Source organism: Oncorhynchus masou, chromosome 31 (assembly GCF_036934945.1).
Source record: "Oncorhynchus masou masou isolate Uvic2021 chromosome 31, UVic_Omas_1.1, whole genome shotgun sequence".
NCBI classification, from domain to species: Eukaryota; Metazoa; Chordata; class Actinopteri; order Salmoniformes; family Salmonidae; genus Oncorhynchus; species Oncorhynchus masou.
Window position 1 is genome coordinate 93997581 of NC_088242.1, and position 23954 is coordinate 94021534.

The following is a 23954-nucleotide window of genomic DNA, read 5'->3' on the forward strand; positions in this document are numbered from 1 at the left end:
CAAACTGAGCAATCGGGGGAGAATGGGGCGGCAGGGTAGCCTAGTGGTTAGAGCGTTGGACTAGTAACCGGAAGGTTGCAAGTTCAAACCCCCGAGCTGACAAGGTTCGTTCTGCCCCTGAACAGGCAGTTAACACACTGTTCCTAGGCCATCATTGAAAATAAGAATTTGTTCTTAACTGACTTGCCTAGTTAAATAAAATAAAAAAATGGCCTTGGTCAGGGAGGTGAGCAAGAACCTGATGGTCACTCTGACAGAGCTCTAGAGTTCTTCTGTGGGGATGGGAGAACTTTCCAGAAGGCCAACCATCTCTGCAGTACTCCACCAATTAGGCATTTATGGTAGAATGGCCAGACGGAAGCCACTCCAGTAAAAGGCACATGACAGCCCGCTTGGAGTTTGCCAAAAGGCACCTAAAGACTCTCACACCATGAGATACATGCTTCTCTGGTCTGATGAAACCAAGATTGAACTCTTTGGTCTGACTCGATTAGCGTAGTGTCAGCTAGCTACATAGTTGTCTTCGCTGTCTTCGTATCCAAGATAATTGTGCAGTTTAGAGTGTGTAGACTTAGAGTGATTATCTTAATTTACCGAGGTTAGCTAGCCAGCTATTTGTCGTCCTTAACGTAGGAGATGCTGCTAGCTAGCTAGCCAACAGCTAGCCAACCTCTACCGAATTGAACTTCAACTACCCGGTCAACATTCCGCGTCGCTCCACAGGTAGTATCACATTTTCATTTCACTTCATTACAGTACAACGGTTTGATTTGTTTGATCGTAGCTAGCCAGCTACATAGCCGTCTTTGTATCTAAGACAATTGTGTTGTCTAGAGCGATTTTCTAGGTTAGCTGGCCAGCTATTGTCGTTCTTTTAACGTAGCTAGCCAGCTAGCCCCGAATAGCAGCACTGTAGTAACTATTACAGTACAACGGTTTGTTTTGTTTGATCGTAGCTAGCTAGCTACATAGCCGTCTTTGTATCTAAGACAATTGTGTAGCCTAGAGCGATTTTCTAGGTTAGCTAGCCAGCTATTGTCGTTCTTTTAAGGTAACGTAACGCAATCAACCTGCTAGCTAGCCAGCTAGCCCCGAATAGCAGCACTGTAGAAACTATTACACTCGACGGAACGACTTGATTAGTGTAGTGTCAACATCGCAGCCACTACCAGCTAGCCTACTCCAGCAGTACTGTATCATTTCAATCATTTTAGTCAATAAGATTCTTGCTACGTAAGCTTAACTTTCTGAACATTCGAGACGTGTAGTCCACTTGTCATTCCAATCTCCTTTGCATTAGCGTAGCCTCTTCTGTAGCCTGTCAACTATGTGTCTATCTATCCCTGTTCTCTCCTCTCTGCACAGACCATACAAACGCTCCACACCGTGTGGCCGCGGCCACCCTAATCTGGTGGTCCCAGCGCGCACGACCCACGTGGAGTTCCTGGTCTCCGGTAGCCTCTGGAACTGCCGATCTGCGGCCAACAAGGCAGAGTTCATCTCAGCCTATGCCTCCCTCCAGTCCCTCGACTTCCTGGCACTGACGGAAACATGGATCACCACAGATAACACTGCTACTCCTACTGCTCTCTCTTCGTCCGCCCACGTGTTCTCGCACACCCCGAGAGCTTCTGGTCAGCGGGGTGGTGGCACCGGGATCCTCATCTCTCCCAAGTGGTCATTCTCTCTCTCTCCCCTTACCCATCTATCTATCGCCTCCTTTGAATTCCATGCTGTCACAGTTACCAGCCCTTTCAAGCTTAACATCCTTATCATTTATCGCCCTCCAGGTTCCCTCGGAGAGTTCATCAATGAGCTTGATGCCTTGATAAGCTCCTTTCCTGAGGACGGCTCACCTCTCACAGTCCTGGGCGACTTTAACCTCCCCACGTCTACCTTTGACTCATTCCTCTCTGCCTCCTTCTTTCCACTCCTCTCCTCTTTTGACCTCACCCTCTCACCTTCCCCCTACTCACAAGGCAGGCAATACGCTCGACCTCATCTTTACTAGATGCTGTTCTTCCACTAACCTCATTGCAACTCCCCTCCAAGTCTCCGACCACTACCTTGTATCCTTTTCCCTCTCGCTCTCATCCAACACTTCCCTCACTGCCCCTACTCGGATGGTATCGCGCCGTCCCAACCTTCGCTCTCTCTCCCCCGCTACTCTCTCCTCTTCCATCCTATCATCTCTTCCCTCTGCTCATACCTTCTCCAACCTTTCTCCTGATTCTGCCTCCTCAACCCTGCTCTCTTCCCTTTCTGCATCCTTTGACTCTCTATGTCCCCTATCCTCCAGGCCGGCTCGGTCCTCCCCTCCCGCTCCGTGGCTCGATGACTCATTGCGAGCTCACAGAACAGAGCTCCGGGCAGCCGAGCGGAAATGGAGGAAAACTCGCCTCCCTGCGGACCTGGCATCCTTTCACTCCCTCCTCTCTACATTTTCCTCCTCTGTCTCTGCTGCTAAAGCCACTTTCTACCACTCTAAATTCCAAGCATCTGCCTCTAACCCTAGGAAGCTCTTTGCCACCTTCTCCTCCCTCCTGAATCCTCCTCCCCCCCCCTCCTCCCTCTCTGCAGATGACTTCGTCAACCATTTTGAAAAGAAGGTCGACGACATCCGATCCTCGTTTGCTAAGTCAAACGACACCGCTGGTTCTGCTCACACTGCCCTACCCTGTGCTCTGACCTCTTTCTCCCTCTCTCTCCAGATGAAATCTCGCTTCTTGTGACGGCCGGCCGCCCAACAACCTGCCCGCTTGACCCTATCCCCTCCTCTCTTCTCCAGACCATTTCCGGAGACCTTCTCCCTTACCTCACCTCGCTCATCAACTCATCCCTGACCGCTGGCTACGTCCCTTCCGTCTTCAAGAGAGCGAGAGTTGCACCCCTTCTGAAAAAACCTACACTCGATCCCTCCGATGTCAACAACTACAGACCAGTATCCCTTCTTTCTTTTCTCTCCAAAACTCTTGAACGTGCCGTCCTTGACCAGCTCTCCCGCTATCTCTCTCAGAATGACCTTCTTGATCCAAATCAGTCAGGTTTCAAGACTAGTCATTCAACTGAGACTGCTCTTCTCTGTATCACGGAGGCGCTCCGCACTGCTAAAGCTAACTCTCTCTCCTCTGCTCTCATCCTTCTAGACCTATCGGCTGCCTTCGATACTGTGAACCATCAGATCCTCCTCTCCACCCTCTCCGAGTTGGGCATCTCCGGCGCGGCCCACGCTTGGATTGCGTCCTACCTGACAGGTCGCTCCTACCAGGTGGCGTGGCGAGAATCTGTCTCCTCGCCACGCGCTCTCACCACTGGTGTCCCCCAGGGCTCTGTTCTAGGCCCTCTCCTATTCTCGCTATACACCAAGTCACTTGGCTCTGTCATAACCTCACATGGTCTCTCCTATCATTGCTATGCAGACGACACACAATTAATCTTCTCCTTTCCCCCTTCTGATGACCAGGTGGCGAATCGCATCTCTGCATGTCTGGCAGACATATCAGTGTGGATGACGGATCACCACCTCAAGCTGAACCTCGGCAAGACGGAGCTGCTCTTCCTCCCGGGGAAGGACTGCCCGTTCCATGATCTCGCCATCACGGTTGACAACTCCATTGTGTCCTCCTCCCAGAGCGCTAAGAACCTTGGCGTGATCCTGGACAACACCCTGTCGTTCTCAACCAACATCATGGCGGTGGCCCGTTCCTGTAGGTTCATGCTCTACAACATCCGCAGAGTACGACCCTGCCTCACACAGGAAGCGGCGCAGGTCCTAATCCAGGCACTTGTCATCTCCCGTCTGGATTACTGCAACTCGCTGTTGGCTGGGTTCCCTGCCTGTGCCATTAAACCCCTACAACTCATCCAGAACTCCGCAGCCCGTCTGGTGTTCAACCTTCCCAAGTTCTCTCACGTCACCCCGCTCCTCCGCTCTCTCCACTGGCTTCCAGTTGAAGCTCGCATCCGCTACAAGACCATGGTGCTTGCCTACGGAGCTGTGAGGGGAACGGCACCGCAGTACCTCCAGGCTCTGATCAGGCCCTACACCCAAGCAAGGGCACTGCGTTCATCCACCTCTGGCCTGCTCGCCTCCCTACCATTGAGGAAGTACAGTTCCCGCTCAGCCCAGTCAAAACTGTTCGCTGCTCTGGCCCCCAATGGTGGAACAAACTCCCTCACGACGCCAGGACAGCGGAGTCAATCACCACCTTCCGGAGACACCTGAAACCCCACCTCTTCAAGGAATACCTAGGATAGGATAAGTAATCCTTCTCACCACCCCCCTTAATGATTTAGATGCACTATTGTAAAGTGGCTGTTCTACTGGATGTCAGAAGGTGAATTCACCAATTTGTAAGTCGCTCTGGATAAGAGCGTCTGCTAAATGACTTAAATGTAAAATGTAAATGTAAATGTCTCAACCTTCAAGTCTGGAGGAAACCAGGCACCATCCCTACAGTGAAGCATGGTGGTGGAAGCATCTTGCTGTGGGGATGTTTTTCAGCAGCAGGGACTGGGAGACTAGTCAGGATCGAGGGAAAGATGAACAGCGCAAAGTACAGAGAGATCCTTGATGAAAACCTGCTCCAGAGTGCTCAGGACCTCATACTGGGGTGAAGGTTCACCTTTCAACAGGACACCGACCCAAAGCACACAGCCAAGACAACGCAGGAGTTGCTTCAGGACAAGTCTCTGAATGTCCTTGAGTGGCCCAGCCAGAGCCCGGACTTGAACCAGATCGAACATCTCTGGAGAGACCTGAAATAGCTGTGCAGCTATGCTCCCAATCCAACTTGACAGAGCTTGACAGGATCTGCAAAAAATAATGGGAGAAACTGCCCAAATACAGGTGTGCCAAACTTGCAGAGTCATACCCAAGAAGAATTGAGGCTGTAATAGCTGGCAAATGCGCTTCAACAAAGTACTGAGTAAAGGGTCTGAATACTTTCCGATGGCACTGTAGCTAAAACCATTCTGTAATCTACTGCTAGTCTCCAGTGGTAATTTTACACAATGACATTGACCACACATTGTGTATGAAAGCAAGATACCCCTTTTCACCCTCTCCTATCATCTTTGTGCCTGCTATTGTCCTTATTGCCATTCTATCTGACTGGTAATATGCTGACATGATGTTATGTTAATGCCTCACAGGAATAAATAACCCCCATTCTGTATAAATTAAATGCTGAGATACAGTAAACATATCCTAAGCCTTGTCTGAGCCAGAATGGTTGGGACAGGATCTTATTTCCTGTTTCTTTAGCGCAAGGTAGCTTGATCTACAAGTACACCTCATGGACAGGCTGCTAGTCCTGAGATAAGAGGAACTCACTTGGTGAAGGCCACACACTCTAAAATTGAATGAATGTTAAAGAATTGTAGTTACCACCCATGACTGTATTTGCTAGTGACAATGAATTAGTTCTTACATGCACTCTGGGAAATATGCAAATAAGGCTTCACAATAAGGAGTGTGTTAATTTAAGTGTGTACTCGTATAGACACTGGAACAGTGTTAAATTTAACACTCTCAGTGTTGATTTAACACTGGAGCATATGCTATGAGAAAGTGGCAATTTAATGCAAGCTTCACAAAAAAATACTAACATAGTATATATAACATAGTATTTCACACCTTGAACATGCAGTTCTGTGTTTTTTTATAACCCTTAGAACTTCATAACATACAGTAAATGTTCTCAGTAAGGTCTCAGAAGATGCTTCAGGCACCACCTTGTCGTTAATATGATATGGGTAGACACGCTTAGTTTTCCACCACAAAACACCAGAAAATGGACACAGAGAAGGACCAGCTCACCTGCTTTTACACTATGACTATATTTGTTTGTTTGTTTAGATTTTAAAAGAAAAAGGGAATAGTTTCACCATTGATGAAAATGAGAGTTCAGTTCAACATTAAAATGAAGAACAGACTTAAATGAATCACTAATCACATTAAATAAATAAAATCTTCAGAAATGACTTTGTCAAAGCAACAAAATAACTAGAGCTTCACAATGATGCTGAAAACTTGGAGACATTTTGGGGTTAAGGGGGTTAAAGTCATGAGAATGAACAAAGATTTATGAAATGCGATTTGTGTTTAGTGCTCTTAAAATACACTACCATTCAAAAGTTTGGGGTCACTTAGAAATGTCCTTGTTTTTGAAAGAAAAGCAAAAAAAATTCTCCATTAAAATAACATCAAATTGATCAGAAATACAGTGTAGACATTGTTAATGTTGTAAATGACTATTGTAGCTGGAAATTGATGTTTTTAATGGAATATCTACATAGACATACAAAGGCCCATTATCAGCAACCATCACTCCTGTGTTCCAATGGCAAGTTGTGTTAGCTAATCCAAGTTTATCATTTTAAAAGGCTAATTGATCATTAGAAAACCCTTTTGAAATTATGTTAGCACAGCTGAAAACTGTTGTACTGATTAAAGAAGCTATAAAACTGGCCTTTTTAGACTAGTTGAGTATAAGTTTCTTCTGAAACTCGTCAGTCTATTCTTGTTCTGAGAAAAGAAGGTTTTTTAGACTAGTTGAGTATAAGTTTCTTCTGAAACTCGTCAGTCTATTCTTGTTCTGAGAAAAGAAGGTTATTCCATGCGAGAAATTGCCAAGAAACTGAAGATCTCGTGCAACGCTGTGTACTACTCCCTTCACAGAACAGCACAAACTGGCTCTAACCAGAATAGAAAGAGGAGTGGGAGGCCCAGGTGCACAACTGAACAAGAGGACAAGAGTGTCTTGTTTGAGAAACTGACGCCTCACAAGTCCTCAACTGGCAGCTTCATTAAATAGTACCCGCAAAACACCAGTCTCAACATCAACAATGAAGAGGCATCTACGGGATGCTGGCCTTCTAGGCAGACTTGCAAAGAAAAAGCCATATATCAGACTGGCCAATAAAAAGAAAAGATTAAGACGGGCAAAAGAACACAGACACTGGACAGAGTAACTCTGCACAAACATTGCCTAATAGCAAGTGCCAGTGATACATTCAAATGAAAATCTTCCAAATCCTCCATGCTTCGAGGCTTCCACTAGACCGATCGTGTCAAGATTACAGCACTTGATGCACTGCATTTGTCTGGAAACATTAGAAACTGTTACATGAGAGCCATTGAAAGTCTAAAAACAACATCTGTGAAAGAGCTCGATTAGATCAGAATGTAATCCGTGTGATATGATCACCTATTATACAATTCACCTATTATATTTTCCCAGTATACATGTATGTCAATCATTGTGAATTTCAAACCATTGAGGAATGAAAAAAAACAAACATCTGTCAAGTGAACTCCATTTAATGAGAACTTAGTTGGATTGCAGAGGACCATGCTAATTCTTTTGTAAAATCCCCCCAGATACTTCTGGTAATCCGAATAGTGTCAGAGTAAACAAACAACATGACACTCTGTGAGAAAAAAAACCCTATTAAAGGTGTATTTATCTGTGCAAACAATTAAAATTACACACAATTAATGTAAATAAAACAACAAAAAAAACATGTTAAAATGACATTTGTGTTACAGTCAAATGGGTTATTGTATCTACAACTTTTTTTTTTTTAGTATTTCCAGTAGGGTACAGTCACGCATAGCCACAGGGAGGGTGTTTTTATTAATACGGGACTAAGTATTTCCATTCTTACGGTATCTATCACCTCAGAGTGACACATCAACCGCAGCATCATTCTCTCAGCACCTGTTCCATATGTTGATGGCATTCAGTTCAAATCAGGCAACGCTATTTGTATTTAATAGAGTTTCAGATGACTCACTATCTCCCGTATGACACCCTTTGTTGTGGGGGAAAGGTGATTGCAGCATATTCCACTGTCTCTGCAGACCTTACCACTCCTCCCTCCCGCTCCCTCCCATGCCTGTTCGCCTCTTCTCCATTGGGTCGACTGTTGAAGTCCAGCACACCGTATTCTACAGAATACACAGACATGGAGGTGGACGCCTCTCCTGACCCCTGAAAATGTATACCGTATGCATTTTATAAAACAGAACCTTTGCAATTTATTGGATTTGATCTAATAAATCTGTCAAAATACAAACATTGAAGCATTCTTTTTTTTTAAACTTTGTATTAGGAATTTGTCTTATGGTTGTTGCTAAGCAAATGTGTCAAAATTGTAACAAACCAAAGAATGACCAGGACTCTGAGAGACACCAATAGAGTGTGATCTTACCTGTTGCTTGGCCTTGAGGTTCTCTTGCTGGTCCCGTTCTGGACACAAGATACAGATTTTACTATGTGTTAATCATAGACAAATGATCCTGCATTTTGTCACTTAAACTCCTCTGGGCACATTGACTTCACAATACAAAACCTAGGATGCTCCTGGTTCTCAGCACCTTCCATAGACTTACAAAGTAATTATGACAACTTCTGGAGGACGTCCTCCAGCCTATCAGAGCTCTTGCAGTATGAACTGAAGTGTTGTCCACCCAATCAAAGGATACGAGAATGAATCTAGTACTGAAAGCATAATCTACAGCTAGCTAGCACTGCAGTATATACAATGTGGTGAGTAGTTGACTCAAACACAAAGAAAGCTAATAGTTTAACAGTTTTGAACAAATACATTTCCATATGAAGGAGTTGAAAGAGAGAAATGGAGAGAGAGAGAGAGAGAGTCATTTTTTCCCACTTTCAGACTACTAAAACACCATGCACAAACAGAGGTATGCTATGTTAGCTAGCTGGCTACACAACACTGGAAGTCAAGTTAAGCTTTTGGTATAACTAATTTATTGCAGCTGGTGTAACTGCTTACTGACTGTACATTACTGCATGATTGTAGCGGGTTTACTAACAAGTCAGTTCTATTAGCTATGCTGACTATGACATTACTTTAGCTAATATGGTGACAATGTAGGCTGTGTGTAGCGGGTTTGACTTGGAAAGGTTTTTTCGCCTGGTCACATACAGCTGATGTGTTGTGCATTGAAGTCCACAAGCGAAGGGAAGAGGTGAGAGAAGGAGAGAGCATAGGACGTGTCTTCCTTGAAAGTGAACTGTGTTTATGCGTTCATCAGATTCTTTTGAAAAACGTTTCTTAAACATACCTGAATTTATCCAATAGAAACTCTTGTTTGCAACTGTTGGACTAATGATTACACCCTATATCAGCTACATGCAGGAAAGTGTGTCACTGTCTGTCACATCAAATTGTCTCTCGCCCTGTGTGCACTTACGTTGTAAACTTTCATTTATAGCAGAGGTTGTAGCAACCTCATGATGGGGCATTGAGAAAATTAGAGTACAGCCTAAATCTATCAATGTTACATTAGAACTGGGTGAATGGAATTTGAGTGAGAGTCATCTGATATGCTAAAATAGAAATAAGGCCAAGAAGAAGAAAAACAACAACATCCTTCCTCATCTTAAACGGCACCTACCACCACTGATTCAAGATGATATAAGATCATGGCCTATAGTATTAGGGGTTGAAGATGGGAACAGTTATTCTATTCATACCCAAGGACTTTAGTAGTCCAGATGATCTTTGCAGTGTTGTGCTGCTTGTATCTGCATACAACCTGAGTCAGTGACACTTTCCTCAAAGTCAGATGAAGTCGCTGGATGGAAAGATAAACTTTTCTACTGGTACATAGTAGTGCTTGAGAAGGCATTTGTTCAAGGAGGTACAAAACATGACATGTGGGGGGATACCAAAAAAACACATCAAAGGAACATGATGCTCTGTTTTGAAGTGGTTCAGGAGAAAAGCAAACGAGAGTTTGAGACAGCATTTGTGAAAACAAACAGTTTGCAATTTTTCTCCCTGTCTCTGTGCGAATTTGAATTCTCTGTGTGTAGGTGGTTATTTCCTCTGGTGAAAGGAGGCTCGTATCAAAGTGCGTGAGTCATGCATGTGAAACTGCAACAGTGGCTCATAGGAAGGGATGTATTTCATCTCACTAACAAGGTTTCCATCCAGCATTTTCATGCAAGTAAAAGTATGTCTGACGAAGAATGGCCTGATGGAAAGAGCAAATTTGTCAGTTTTGCAAATGTCGACGATACAAAAAGGGATGATGGGATCTTTTTGTGTCTGTAAAATGAATTATGCAAAAAAAATGGCAGTAGAAATGCCATTATGCACAAATGTTGATATAATAAGCATTATATTGAAGTAAACTTGGAGACACACAAGGATATGTTGTGTGGTCCTCCCACTACCAGTGCGATCATTTAGCTATTATATTTTGAAATGTAGTACTCCATTAGATATAACAAAATCTATGGCATTTTGCCATTACTACTATACAAAACGATCTCCATACACTACTTCCATTCATTTGGATGGGTTACCTTCAGACGATTCCCATGAAACTTATGGGGGTCGTAGAGCAAAAACACCATAATTTTTGTGAGAGTAGTGTGGTCAAATTAGTTTGTAGCTCAGACGCTACAGACGTTTTTGTGAGAAGACAGATTACTTAGGATGTGGTCTGACAAACACCACTGTAGCTCGGTCACCTTCCACTGCAGATGTGGAGATGCAGCCCCATGCAATTTAAAAAAAAATCTCTAGTACTGATGGATTTTGATGTGGATTTTTTGTTTCATTATTATAATCTCCCCAATTTCGATCTTGTCTCATCGCTGCAATGTCCCAATGGGCTCGGGAGGCAAAGGTGGAGTCACGAGTCCGAAACATGACCCGCCAAACCACGCTCCTTAACACCCGCCACAGGAAACATTAGTCAACTGATTACTGGGGTCAGCCTGCAGGTACCCGGCCCGCCACAAGGAGTCACTAGAGCACGATGAGCCCTCCCTAACCCGGATGATGCTGGGCCAATTGTGCACTGCCCTATGGGACTCCCGATCACAGCCAGTTGTGATACAGCCCGGGATCGAACCCGGGTCTGTAGTGACACCTCTAGCACTTAGACCGCTGCGTCACTCGGGAGGCCCTACGGGGATTTTCTTTAATTATGTTACTTAGATTGAAGCACAGGTGCAGCAAATTACTTAAGGATTAGGCTACAGATGAAATAAATTATCATGAACTTCACAGGGTGGTGAAAGTACACAATGGTGAGGTTGATGCTCCTTTCAACTAAATATTGAGGGTCTTCAATTGTTATTCTGGTGACGTGAGGATCGATACTTGGCTTCCGTTTGACAAATAAAAATAATCTCGCTCATTGGTCCACAATAATCAATATTTATAATGAGGCATTTGTTTTTACAAAAGCATCAGCAGAGTTGAAAATACAACGGAAACCCATTTAACTTGTATTTTTGATTTGATACATGGGAATTTAATTGCAAAGTTATTTTTATGTGCACTACATCATCATGCACAGCCTAATCACTCGTGGACAGATTCTCGTGGATAGATGAAACATTGAGAATCTGTCAAGGCACAAGTAGAATTATGTGATTACAAGCAGCAGTAGTTCCTGGTTTTGGGTTTTAGTCACTGATTATTTGGACGAATCAGGATTGAGCGAAGGCGGTTCTTAAACTTGTGTGGTGATTTTCAAGCCTGTGTGCAGATGAGAAACGGTTTTCACTAGATTTCACAGCCACAAAGTCAAAATTGTCTATATCGTAAAAATTCCTGAAAACAAAAATTTCCTTTTTGGCCATGATAAAAAGTGGTGAAATTAGCGGAAGGGATAGGTTTTGCAGAGAGTTTCCACAAGCATTTCGCTACACCACAAGCATTTCGCTACACTCGCATTAACATCTGCTAACCATGTGTATGTGACAAATAAAATTTGATTTGATTTGATTTTATGCGAGGGAGGAGTCTTCAAAATTGTTAACAGCATTTCCCCCAGAAGTAAAACAGGAAATTACAAACTTCCGCAAGATAATTTTATTTTTGGTTAAACTGATTACGCACAGTGTTTTATCTGCAAAAAGTCAATTGGACGGAAACATATCTCTGATGGGAAAATGCGTGTAATTTTTTATTGCGGATTTTAGAATATTTGCATTTCAAATCTATCACCAATTGGATGGAAACCGAATTACTGATGCTCAACCCCACCCCACCCCCCCCCCCACCCCAAAAAAACGCTATTGATTTCAGCTCCCTTAAGAATGACTCCATTTGTCAGTTTGATCAAGTGTGGCCGAGGTGAAATGGCTAGCTAGTTTGCGGTGGTGAGCGCTAATAGTGTTTCAGTCGGTGAAGTAGTTGTTCCCCTTGTTCTGCAAGGGCAGTGGCTTTAGTGGCGCGATGGGTAACGATGCTTCGTGAGTGACTGTGGTTGATGTGTGCAGAGGGTCCCCTGGTTCGGGCGAGGAGAGGGACGGAAGCCTATACTGTTACACAAGCAAAATGATTTGACTGATTTAAGACTGTAAAGCTATGTTTCAGATAATAAAGACATGTCTTTGGTCCAGGTGTCGACATTAAGTGCAGAAAAGAAAGAAGTTGATGGGCAAGAACCAAGGCCTTAATCTAACTGGATTGCAAAGAATTACAACTACAAGAGATACTATGGTATCAGTGGAGGCTGCTGAGGGGAGGACGGCTCATAATAATGTCTGGAACATAAGTAAATTGAATGGCGTCCAACACATGGTAACCATGTTGTCAGGATTTGGCCAGGGTTGTTCCGGGTTTTGGTCACTAGATGCCCCCATTGTGCTTTTTGACCTTATGTTTTTTCCCTTGATTCCCATTATTATTTGCACCTGTGCCTCGTTTCCCCTGATTGTATTTAAACCCTTAGTTTCCCTCAGTTCTGTGCTCTGTGTTTGTATGTTAGCACCCAGCCCTAGTGTTCTGTGTATTCTTGTCGATTCCGGTGGACGCTCTTGTGGAATTCTGTTTTTGTTTTTTGAGTATCTCTTGAGGCTTTTTTGTGCTATACCTACCACCTTTTGGATTTGCCATTTTGTAATGAAGGACTTCTCCTTTTTACTTTATTAAATACACCGTCTTAAGTACTGCTGTGTCTGCCTCATCTTCTGGGTTCTGCTGACTATTCGTGGCTCAGTTGGTTAAGTGACTGTTTCTCACTCTGGAGACCCAGGTTCGTAACCGGGTCCTGACAGAAACACAGAGCCAAAAATGAACCCAGAGGCAGCCAGTTCCCAGGACCTTTTGCCATGCTGTCCCACCACCAGGAGACTGTCCAACGCCACAAAGCCGCCCTGGTTCAGCAAGAGGCCTTAATGGCTAGACATTCTCATCTTCTGTCGGAGATGCTGACTTCCATTAAGCAAATATCTGATCGTCTTACCCCGGCAACAGTTCCCGTCCCAGTACCTCAGATTCACGTACCCATGGCAGTTAACCCCCTGGCTGAACCTCGTCTTCCACCTCCCCAACGGTTCTCAGGTGATCCAAGTGCTTGTAAAGGGTTTCTCACCCAATGTTCTCTCTCCTTTGAGCTACAACCCTCGTCGTTTCCCACCGACCGGTCTAAGATCGCTTATATCATCACCCTGCTGTCGGAAAAAGCCCTGGCCTGGGCTACTGCTGTGTGGGATGCCCATAGTTCTTGCTGTGCCAGCTACTCTGCCTTTGCTGAGGAATTCAAACGAGTGTTTCAAGGCCCAAGCAGTGGTTCTGACTCAGCCAAACAGCTCCTGACTCTCCACCAAGGTTGGCGCAGCGTGACGGACTATGCCATCCAGTTCCGCACGGTGGCAGCAGCAAGTGGCTGGAACAACGAGGCGCTCACGGTGTGCTTTCTGAAAGGCCTTTCCGACACTATCCAAGATGAACTGGCCACTCGGGAACCACCGGACAATCTCGAGTCCCTGATCAAGTTGGCCTCACGCATTGACCAGCGTCTGAGAGAGAGAGAACTCAACCGTAGACCTCTAGCCCCTATCAGTCCCAGCTCCGAGTCCCCACCTTTATCCTCGCTGGCTCCATCGGAACCCATGCAGATTGGACGCATCTCCCAGGCTGAGAGAGACCGCCGGATGAGGGAGCGACGCTGTCTATATTGCGGCAAACCGGGCCATTTCCGTTCCACGTGTCCCGGGCTCCAGGGAAACGCTCTGTCCCGTACAGACCGGGGGAACTGTAACGGGAAACATAACCTCCTCCCATCCGTCCAACTCCCGTCTGCTCATTCCAGTCACCCTCTCCTGGGACAACCACAAGCTTCACCTTCAAGCCTTGGTAGACTCTGGAGCCGCAGGTAACTTCATGGATGGTGTCTGGGCGAAGGAGAATGGCGTTCCCTCTGAACCTCTTAGTGAACCCATGAGGGTCACTACATTGGATGGAAGCCCTTTGGGATCTGGACTTGTCACTCATGTCACTACCTCCTTGCGACTTTCAGTTTCACAACACCAGGAATTGATGAACTTTCATTTGATCTCCTGTTCCGAGTTCCCTCTCGTCCTTGGATACCCCTGGCTTCACAGCCATAACCCTCACATCGACTGGTCTGTGGGCACTATCAAGCAGTGGGGTCCTACGTGCCAAGCTACTTGTATTTTCCAGAATTCCCGAGTTCTACTCCCGAGTCTTTAGAATCCATCGACCTGACCCGAGTTCCCGAGTGTTACCATGACCTCAAACTGGTGTTTAGCAAACAGAGGGCCACCATGCTACCACCCCATAGACCTTACGATTGCCCCATCGACCTGTTTCCGGGCACTTGCCCCCCAGGGGTCGGATCTTTTCCCTATCTCCACCCGAACGAGCTGCTATGGATACCTACATCAAGGACGCTCTGGAAGCAGGCCTCATGCGTCCATCCACCTCCCCGGCGGGAGCAGGGTTTTTCTTTGTGGCCAAGAAAGACGGTGGATTACGTCCTTGCATCGACTACCGGGGACTCAATGCCATAACCGTCCGTAACCGTTACCCACTACCCCTTATGGCCACAGCCTTCGAGCTGCTCCAGGAAGCAGTTGTTTTCACTAAGCTTGACCTGCGGAACGCATACCATCTTGTGCGGATCAGACCTGGTGACGAGTGGAAGACCGCTTTCAACACGCCTACTGGTCACTATGAATACTTGGTGATGCCCTTCGGCCTGACCAACGCCCCAGCGGTGTTCCAAGCGCTCATAAACGATGTGCTTAGGGATATGCTTAACATATTTGTGTTCGTTTACTTGGATGACATCCTCATCTTTTCGAGCTCCCTTCAAGAACACACTAAGCATGTCAGACAAGTACTCAAACGCCTCCTGGACAGCCATCTGTACGTTAAGCCGGAAAAATGTGAATTCCATTCATCCCGAGTACAATTCCTGGGATTTGTAGTGGAACCCGGTCGAGTCCAAATGGACCCCAGGAAGGTAGAGGCGGTAGCGGATTGGCCCACCCCCAAATCCGTTAAGGAAGTTCAGCGTTTCCTGGGCTTCACAAACTTTTACCGCAAGTTCATCAAGAACTTCAGCTTGGTGGCAGCCCCTCTCTCAGCTTTAACCAAGGGTGGCAATGCAAGGTTTTTGTGGGGAAGAGAAGCTGAGACGGCCTTCCAAGGACTCAAGCAGCGCGTTCTCTCTGCTCCCATCCTGATACTACCGACTACGGATGAACCATTTGTGGTGGAGGTAGACGCATCAGAGGTTGGTGTTGGAGCTGTCCTGTCTCAGAGGGGTGAAGACAAGAAGCTTCATCCGTGCGCTTTCTTCTCACACCGGCTTACCCCGACTGAGAGGAACTACGATGTGGGGGATCGTGAACTCCTAGCGGTTAAGATGGCATTGAAGAAATGGAGACACTGGCTCGAGGGGGCTTCTCACCCGTTTCAAGTGCTTACGGACCACAAAAATCTGGAGTATATCCAGCAGGCGAAGCGGTTGAACTCTAGACAAGCTAGATGGTCTCTTTTCTTCAATCGATTCCAGTTTATCCTCACCTATCGGCCCGGGTCGAAGAATCTCAAACCGGATGCCCTGTCCCGAGTCTACGCTCCTGCCATTCGAGATGACACGGACATGCCTGTCCTTCCTGCTGCTAAGATTGTGGCTCCGATCTCGTGGCAAGTTGAGGATACCATGAGACGTGCTCAAGCTAGCGAACCGGACCCGAAAGGAGGTCCTGCCAATCGGTTGTTTGTCCCCAAGGCAGTGAGGACTCAGGTCCTTCTGTGGGGGCACTCCTCTCGCCTCACCTGTCATCCGGGCGTAGGTCGCACCTTGGAGTTCATCCAGCGTAAGTTCTGGTGGCCTACCATAAGAGAAGACGTTGCCACTTTCGTCAATGCCTGCCCCGTGTGCTGCCAGGGCAAATCTTCTCACCTCCGCCCTCAAGGACTCCTTCACCCTTTACCTGTTCCCCACAGACCCTGGTCCCATATCTCATTGGACTTTATTACTGGACTTCCTCCATCCCATGGCAATACTACTATCCTAGTCATAATCGACAGGTTTTCAAAGGCGGCCAGGTTCGTCCCTCTGACTAAGTTACCTTCTGCCAAGGAAACGGCTGAGTTGGTTATTAATCATGTGTTCCGAGTCTTCGGCATTCCTCAAGATATGGTTTCTGACAGAGGTCCCCAGTTCGCCTCAAGGTTTTGGAAGGCCTTCTGCCAACTCATGGGGGCTTCTGCCAGTCTATCTTCAGGGTACCATCCGGAGTCCAACGGCCAAACAGAGAGGATGAATCAAGAGCTGGAAACCACCCTCCGATGTATGACTCGTGACAACCCGTCCACATGGTCATCCTTTATTGTTTGGGCCGAATACGCGCACAACACCTTGCGCTCCTCCTCCACTGGTATGTCCCCGCACGAGTGTCAGTTTGGCTATGCTCCTCCATTGTTCCCGGACCAGGAGGCAGAAGTCAGAGTGCCTTCAGCCTTGAAGTTCGTCAGACGCTGTCGGCTTATGTGGAGGAAGACCCGTCTTAATCTTATGCGTTCCTCACAGAGGTACCAACAACAAGCCAACAGACGTCGCCGTCCCGGGCCTACCCTGCGCCCCGGCCAGAGAGTCTGGCTCTCCACTAGAGACTTACCACTATGGGTGGAGTCTCGCAAGCTGTCCCAGAAATACATCGGTCCCTTCAAGGTTGCCAGGAGAGTTAACCCAGTTTCTTATCGCCTACACTTACCCAGATCCCTTAAGATTAATCCCACATTTCACATTTCATTGTTAAAACCTGTTGTTTTTTCTCCCCTTGTCCCGGCAGACAGACCTCCCCCTCCGCCTCGTGTCATTGGAGGCCAGCCGGCTTATACCGTCCATCGGATACTGGATTCCCGCCGGGTGCAGCGGTCCTGGCAGTATCTGGTGGACTGGGAAGGCTACGGTCCCGAGGAGCGCTCCTGGGTTCCTGCCAAAGACATCCTGGACCCTGACCTCATTCGTCAGTTCAGGGCCCTCCACCCTGAGAGAGCTGGTAGGAACGTCAGGAGCCGTTCCTAGGGGGATTCTGTCAGGATTTGGCCAGGGTTGTTCCGGGTTTTGGTCACTAGATGCCCCCATTGTGCTTTTTGACCTTGTGTTTTTTCCCTTGATTCCCATTATTATTTGCACCTGTGCCTCGTTTCCCCTGATTGTATTTAAACCCTTAGTTTCCCTCAGTTCTGTGCTCTGTGTTTGTATGTTAGCACCCAGCCCTAGTGTTCTGTGTATTCTTGTCGATTCCGGTGGACGCTCTTGTGGAATTCTGTTTCTGTTTTTGTTTTTTGAGTATCTCTTGAGGCTTTTTTGTGCTATACCTACCACCTTTTGGATTTGCCATTTTGTATTGAAGGACTTCTCCTTTTTACTTTATTAAATACACCGTCTTAAGTACTGCTGTGTCTGCCTCATCTTCTGGGTTCTGCTGACTATTCGTGGCTCAGTTGGTTAAGTGACTGTTTCTCACTCCGGAGACCCAGGTTCGTAACCGGGTCCTGACACATGTGTTTGATGTTGTTGATACCTTTCCACAAATACCTTTTCCGCTCCAGCATTACCACATGCCCTTCCTCCCTAATTAAGGTGCCACCAACCTCCTGCTTATGGTATGTATGTTTAGGGATAATGATAGGTCCCTTCAATACCTGGGCTCCTTTTGTAGGTCCAGCAGAACCAACCAAGCAGTCCGATTAACAGAGCTATGATGGACACCCCCAAAACAGCAAAGATGATCAGGACATAGACATTGTTGGCGTTTCCACGGTCGCTGATACCATCGTCTGCGGCGTTAGAGGTGAATGATGGGGATTCTGGAATAGAAATGGCTCCTTAGGTGAAACTAGATGAGACAGTAAATTAAGGTAAAGCAGAGTAGGGTGTATGCTGTCTAGAACATCAAATCTTCAAGGAACACAATCTTGACCAAAGGCTTTAAAAGGTCCATAGTTAGCTCATTTAAAATGGTTGCTTGGGTTGGTTTTGAATTTTTAACAGATAGTACTTGTAAAAAGGTTGTACATTTAGCTGGGTTCAATACAGGCTGGACGGACACTGCTTTAAGATAAATAAAAAAACATCATGTGACGTATCATGAAAACCCTTGTGCTTGACATTGACTTAGAATTAGTTATAGACATTATAATGTGAAGAGAGCGATCTTATAGCCTACCTGAGGAGTTACCATTCGATTGAAGGATAAGCGACACCTCGTTGCTTTTTAGCATGGGAGGATCTCTATTGATTTGGAACAACATGATCCAATATGTTCCGTTGTCAACTGATGTCAGATTTTGGATGAAGAAAGAGGCCTCTTTATTCTCAGAGAAGCAGAGGTGGCTTTGTAAGCAACAGCTGTGCACATCATGATTACATTCAGCGATCTTTTTATCATTTTTGTAAAGACCAATTAACCGATTACTAGATGCTTTGGACATGTTCTGAAGTGAGAAGCGGATGGTGATCCCATGACCTATGATTCCTACCATTTTCTCTGCCCAATTGTGTCCTGAAAAAGAGAGAGGAAGTTGTCAACAAGTTAGGACATGACCTGATGATTTAGGTACACAAGATTTTTATTTTTTCTATAACTTCTATCTTCACCTGATTGCATAACACTAACGTGTAAATTGCTCTGGATAAGAGTGTCTGCTAAATGATTAAAATATTAATAATATTAAATATAAATGTAAAATTCTATTGTAAATTAATATTGTAAAAAACTATGTTCCATATTACTAATTTTACATTTATATTTAATATTATTAATATAATTCATATTTTAGTCATTTAGCAGACTCTCTTATCCAGAGCAACTTACAGTCAGTGCATTCGTCTTAAGATAGCTAGTGGAGACAACCACATATCACAGTCATAGTAAGTACATGTCTCCTTTCATTAAGAAGTTATCAGCAAAGTCAGTGCTAGTAGTAAAAGAGAAGTACAATATACTTCATCAAATATACACAGTGTTGTGTATATTTTCATCACTGTGCATACAGTATTTTTTTATATTTCCTGTATATTTATCTTATCCCAGTTACCAGTTTTTATTGACTAGAGATATGATCCACACATATTCCTTGGACAAAAAATGTCTTCATTGGGATATAGAAAAAATAAACCAAGCAATATAAAAAAAAACATTTTATGATCAAAGTGGAATAAAAATATTACAAAAATTAGAATGCCTTTTAGAAGGTATGAGAGTGCCTTCAGAAAGTATTCATACCCCTTGACTTATTCCACATTCTGTTGTGTTACAGCCTGAATTCAAAATTGATTTAATATTTTTTTTTCTTTCTCTCAACCATACCCTGAAATGACAAAGTAAAAACATGCTTTTAGAAATGTTGGCAAATTTATTTAAAATGAAATACAGAAATATCTACTTTACGTAAGTATTCACACCCTTGAGTCAATTCATGTTAAAAACCCATTTGGCAGCGATTACAGCTGTGGTCTGTCTGGGTAAGTCTCTAAAAGCTTTGCACAACTGGATTGTACAGTATTTGCACATTGTTATTTTTTTTAATTCTTCAAGCTCTGTCAAGTTGGTTGTTGATCATTGCTAGACAGCCATTTCTGAGTATTGCCATAGATTTTTCAAGCCGATTTAAGTCAAAACTGTAATTAGGCCACTCAGGAACATTCAATGTCATCTTGGTAAGCAACTCCAGTGTACATTTTGTTTTGTGTTGTAGCTTATTGTCCTGCTGAAAGGTGAATGTGTCTCCCAGTGCAAACCAGATGCATGTTTTAGAATATTTGTGTTCTGCAAAAGCTTCCTTTTTACTCTGTCATTTAGGTTAGTATTGTGGAGTAACTACAATGTTGTTGATCCATCCTCAGTTTTCTCCTTTCACAACCATTCAACTCTGTAACTGTCACCATTGACCTCATGGTGAAATCCCTGAGCAGTTTCCATCCTCTCTGGCAACTGAGTTAGAAAGGATGCCTGTATCTTTGTAGTGACTGGGTGTATTAATACACCATCCAAAGTGTCATTCATAATTTCATCATGCTCAAAGGAATAATTGCAACAAGGCACTTATAAGTAATACTGCAAAATATGTGGCAAAGCAATTCCTTTTTTTTTGTCCTGAATACAAAGTGTTATGTTAACGGCAAATCCAATACATCACATTACTGATTCACTCGCCCTATTTTCAAGTATAGATGTGGCTGCCTCATGTTATGTGTATGCTTGTAATCGTTAAGGACTGGGGAATTTTTCAGGATAAATAGGGAAACAGAGTGGAGCTAAGCACAGGCAAAATCCTAGAGGAAAACCTGGTTCAATCTGCTTTCCACCAGACACTGGGAGATGAATTCACCTTTCAGCAGGACAATAACCTTAAACAGAAGGACAAATCTACACTACAGTTGCTCACCAAGAAGATGGTGAATGTTCCTGAGTGGCCTAGTTTCAGTTTTGAATGAAATCTGCTTAAAAATGTATGGCAAGACCTGAAAATGATTGTCTAGTAATGATCAACAGCCAATTTGACAGAGCTTGAAGAATCTTGAAAATAATAATGGGAAATGTTGCAGAATCCAGGTGTGTAAAGCTCTTAGAGACCAGAAGGACTCACAGCTGTAATCGCTGCCAAATGTGCTTCAACAAAGTAGTGACTCTAACATTTATTAACCCAGGGGGTTGAATACTTGCATTACAGAGTATTTTGTGTAGATCGTTGACAACAAAAAGACAATTAAATACATTTTATCCCACTTTGTAACACATCAAAATGTGGAAACAGTCAAGGTGTAAATACTAAGGCTGCAGAGATGAGGTAGTCATGTTAAACACTGTAATTATATGTGTGGGCTACAGAGATGAGGTAATCATATTGATAAAAAAATCATTTAGTTTTGTCCAAACACTGTAATTATATGGGTGGCCCCAGCGGGAATGGGCTTGGCGTTGCAGATGCTCTATGAGGTAATAGTCATGTTAAACACTGTAATTATATGTGTGGGCTACAGAGATGAGGTAGTCATTTGTTAAAGATGAGGTAGTCACTGTAATTATATGTGTGGGCTACAGAGATGAGGTAGTCATTTAAACACTGTAATTATATGTGTGGGCTACAGAGATGAGGTAGTCATTTGAAACACTGTAATTATATGTGTGGGCTACAGAGATGAGGTAGTCTTTTGAAAGTCATGTTAAACACTGTAATTATATGTGTGGGCTACAGAGATGAGGAAGTCATTTGAAACACTCTAATTATATGTGTGGGCTACAGAGATGAGGTAGTCTTTTGAAAGTCATGTTAAACACTGTAATTATATGTGTGGGCTACAGAGATGAGGTAGTCATTTGAAACACTGTAATTATATGTGTGGGCTACAGAGATGAGGAAGTCATGTTAAACACTGTAATTGTATGTGTGGGCTACAGAGATGAGGAAGTCATGTTAAACACTGTAATTGTATGTGTGGGCTACAGAGATGAGGAAGTCATGTTAAACACTGTAATTGTATGTGTGGGCTACAGAGATGAGGTAGTCATTTGAAACACTGTAATTATATGTGTGGGCTACAGAGATGAGGTAGTCATTTGAAACACTGTAATTATATGTGTGGGCTACAGAGATGAGGAAGTCATGTTAAACACTGTAATTGTATGTGTGGGCTACAGAGATGAGGAAGTCATGTTAAACACTGTAATTATATGTGTGGGCTACAGAGATGAGGAAGTCATGTTAAACACTGTAATTGTATGTGTGGGCTACAGAGATGGGGTAGTCATGTTAAACACTGTAATTATATGTGTGGGCTACAGAGATGAGGTAATCATTTGAAAGTCATGTTAAACACTGTAATTGTATGTGTGGGCTACAGAGATGAGGTAATCATTTGAAAGTCATGTTAAACACTGTAATTGTATGTGTCGGCTACAGAGATGAGGTAGTCATTTGAAAGCCATGTTAAACACTGTTATTGCACACAGAGTCCAAGCAACTTGTTAGGAACATTTTACCTCCTGAATTTATTTAGGCTTGCCATAGCAAAAGGGGTTGTATACTTATTGACTAAAGACATTTCAGATTTTCATTATTTATTAATTTGTAAAAATGTCTAAAAATATAGATCCACGCAGGTATTGTGTGTAGGCCAGTGACACAAATCTCAATTTAATCCAATTTTGAATTCAGGCTGTAACACAACAAAACGTGGAAAAAGTCAAGGGGTCTGAATACTTTCTGAAGGCACTGTATATATGCCTACTGTACCCCAATTCAAATAAATGCTATGGAAAACTTGTCACTTTGTCAAATCATCCACAAGCAAAAAGTCACAAACACATTGGGATGAATTATACAGCCCATTTCGCCACTATGGCCTATTTATTGCCTTTAATTCCCTTATCCTACCTCATTTGCACACACTGCATATAGACTTTTTTTTCTATTGCATTATTGACTGTATTTTTTGTTTATTCCATGTGTAACTCTGTGTTGTTGTATGTGTCGAACTGCTTTGCTTTATCTTGGCCAGGTTGCAGTTGTAAATAAGAACTTGTTCTCAACTTGCCTACCTGGTTAAATAAAGGTGAAATAAAAAAAAAATGAAATAAAGTACAATCTTGGTTGTTCAGAGACATACCATACATACTCTGTGCTACTGAGTATCACCACCTCTGACCTGTGAGTTCGATGATAAAGAGTTGGGTTACTAAAGTTTATTTTCCTATAGTTTAAGTCATAACTTTTACAGATCAGAAATGTTTTTATAAATAATAATCCTTCAACATTTGATCGGAACATACATTTACATTTACATTTAAGTCATTTAGCAGACGCTCTTATCCAGAGCGACTTACAAATTGGTGAATTCACCTTCTGACATCCATACACAGTCACTGCCATTCTAGTAGGCTACATCTACAGTACATAGACGGAGGAAGATGGCCTACCGTTGAACAGCACGATGAGGACAACCAGTAAGAGAGGCTTTGGGCTAGAGTAGTAGAACATGATACACGAGGACCGGATCAGAAGAATGGAGATTCTATATCCTTGGCTTCTATCCTTGGCCTAAATGATGTGTCTTCCCCGTCTGCCTCCACTCGTCTAACGCCTGATCTGTTTCTTCCTACCCTCACACTTGAGCTCATAGTAAAGAGAGAAATGCTGACAGGAACTAGCTTGAACCCATATGTATGTGCAACTACAAGCACCTCCTGTGAACAAAGGCTTCAAAGGGGTTCTGGGACTTGTGGTGCAGACCTGTGAGTCTGTCTCAAGCGTGCCAATAAAAGCCAGAATAATGTGTCAGTTAAAGAGATAGTTCACCTTAAAAGAAAAGTAGCCTATGTCAGACATTGTCATACGTGGAACCAAAGCCAAGCTGGGTCCATGCCACAGCACCTGTGAGCCACTCAAATTGTAAGAAATAAAGAATGAAATTATTCCAAGACACTTCCGATGTATAAAAATGTATGGCAAGATAATAAAAAAAATTGGGGTGAGAAGTATATATGGTTCACCAGCAACAAATGAGGAGGGATTAATCATCGTAAAATCATTCCTCTGATCATGAAATCAAGAATCAAAACATATATTTTCACGAGTACCACTTGCATAAACAGTAAGCATGACATTAGATGAGGTAAACAAATGCC

The 23954-nt window shown here is 44.0% G+C and overlaps 1 protein-coding gene across 2 annotated transcripts; it reads right to left on the bottom strand.

The window, feature by feature from the left end:
* Positions 1-7308: 7308 nt before the first annotated feature.
* Positions 7309-23521, bottom strand: LOC135525349 (uncharacterized). Of its 2 annotated transcripts, XM_064953053.1 has the most exons (6): positions 23247-23521; positions 22937-22975; positions 18495-18830; positions 17971-18135; positions 8218-8255; positions 7309-7997 (listed from the first exon to the last, which is right to left on the bottom strand). In XM_064953053.1, the coding sequence occupies exons 2-6, from the start codon at positions 22941-22943 to the stop codon at positions 7800-7802; spliced, it is 744 nt and encodes a 247-aa protein (XP_064809125.1). In that variant the 5' UTR covers positions 22944-22975; positions 23247-23521; the 3' UTR covers positions 7309-7799. The 2 variants fall into 2 exon arrangements, with proteins under 2 accessions (XP_064809125.1, XP_064809124.1); XM_064953052.1 differs by lacking the exon at positions 22937-22975.
* Positions 23522-23954: the final 433 nt, after the last annotated feature.

Excerpts from the sequence above, each read along its gene's own strand:
- LOC135525349 (XM_064953052.1), bottom strand. The coding sequence starts at position 23,307 with ATGTTCTACTACTCTAGCCCAAAGCCTCTCTTACTGGTTGTCCTCATC. Across the intron at positions 18,831-23,246 it reads CCTCATCGTGCTGTTCAACG|GACACAATTGGGCAGAGAAA; the intron begins GTAGGCCATCTT and ends TCTCTTTTTCAG. Across the intron at positions 7,998-8,217 it reads ACCTCAAGGCCAAGCAACAG|GGGTCAGGAGAGGCGTCCAC; the intron begins GTAAGATCACAC and ends ATACATTTTCAG.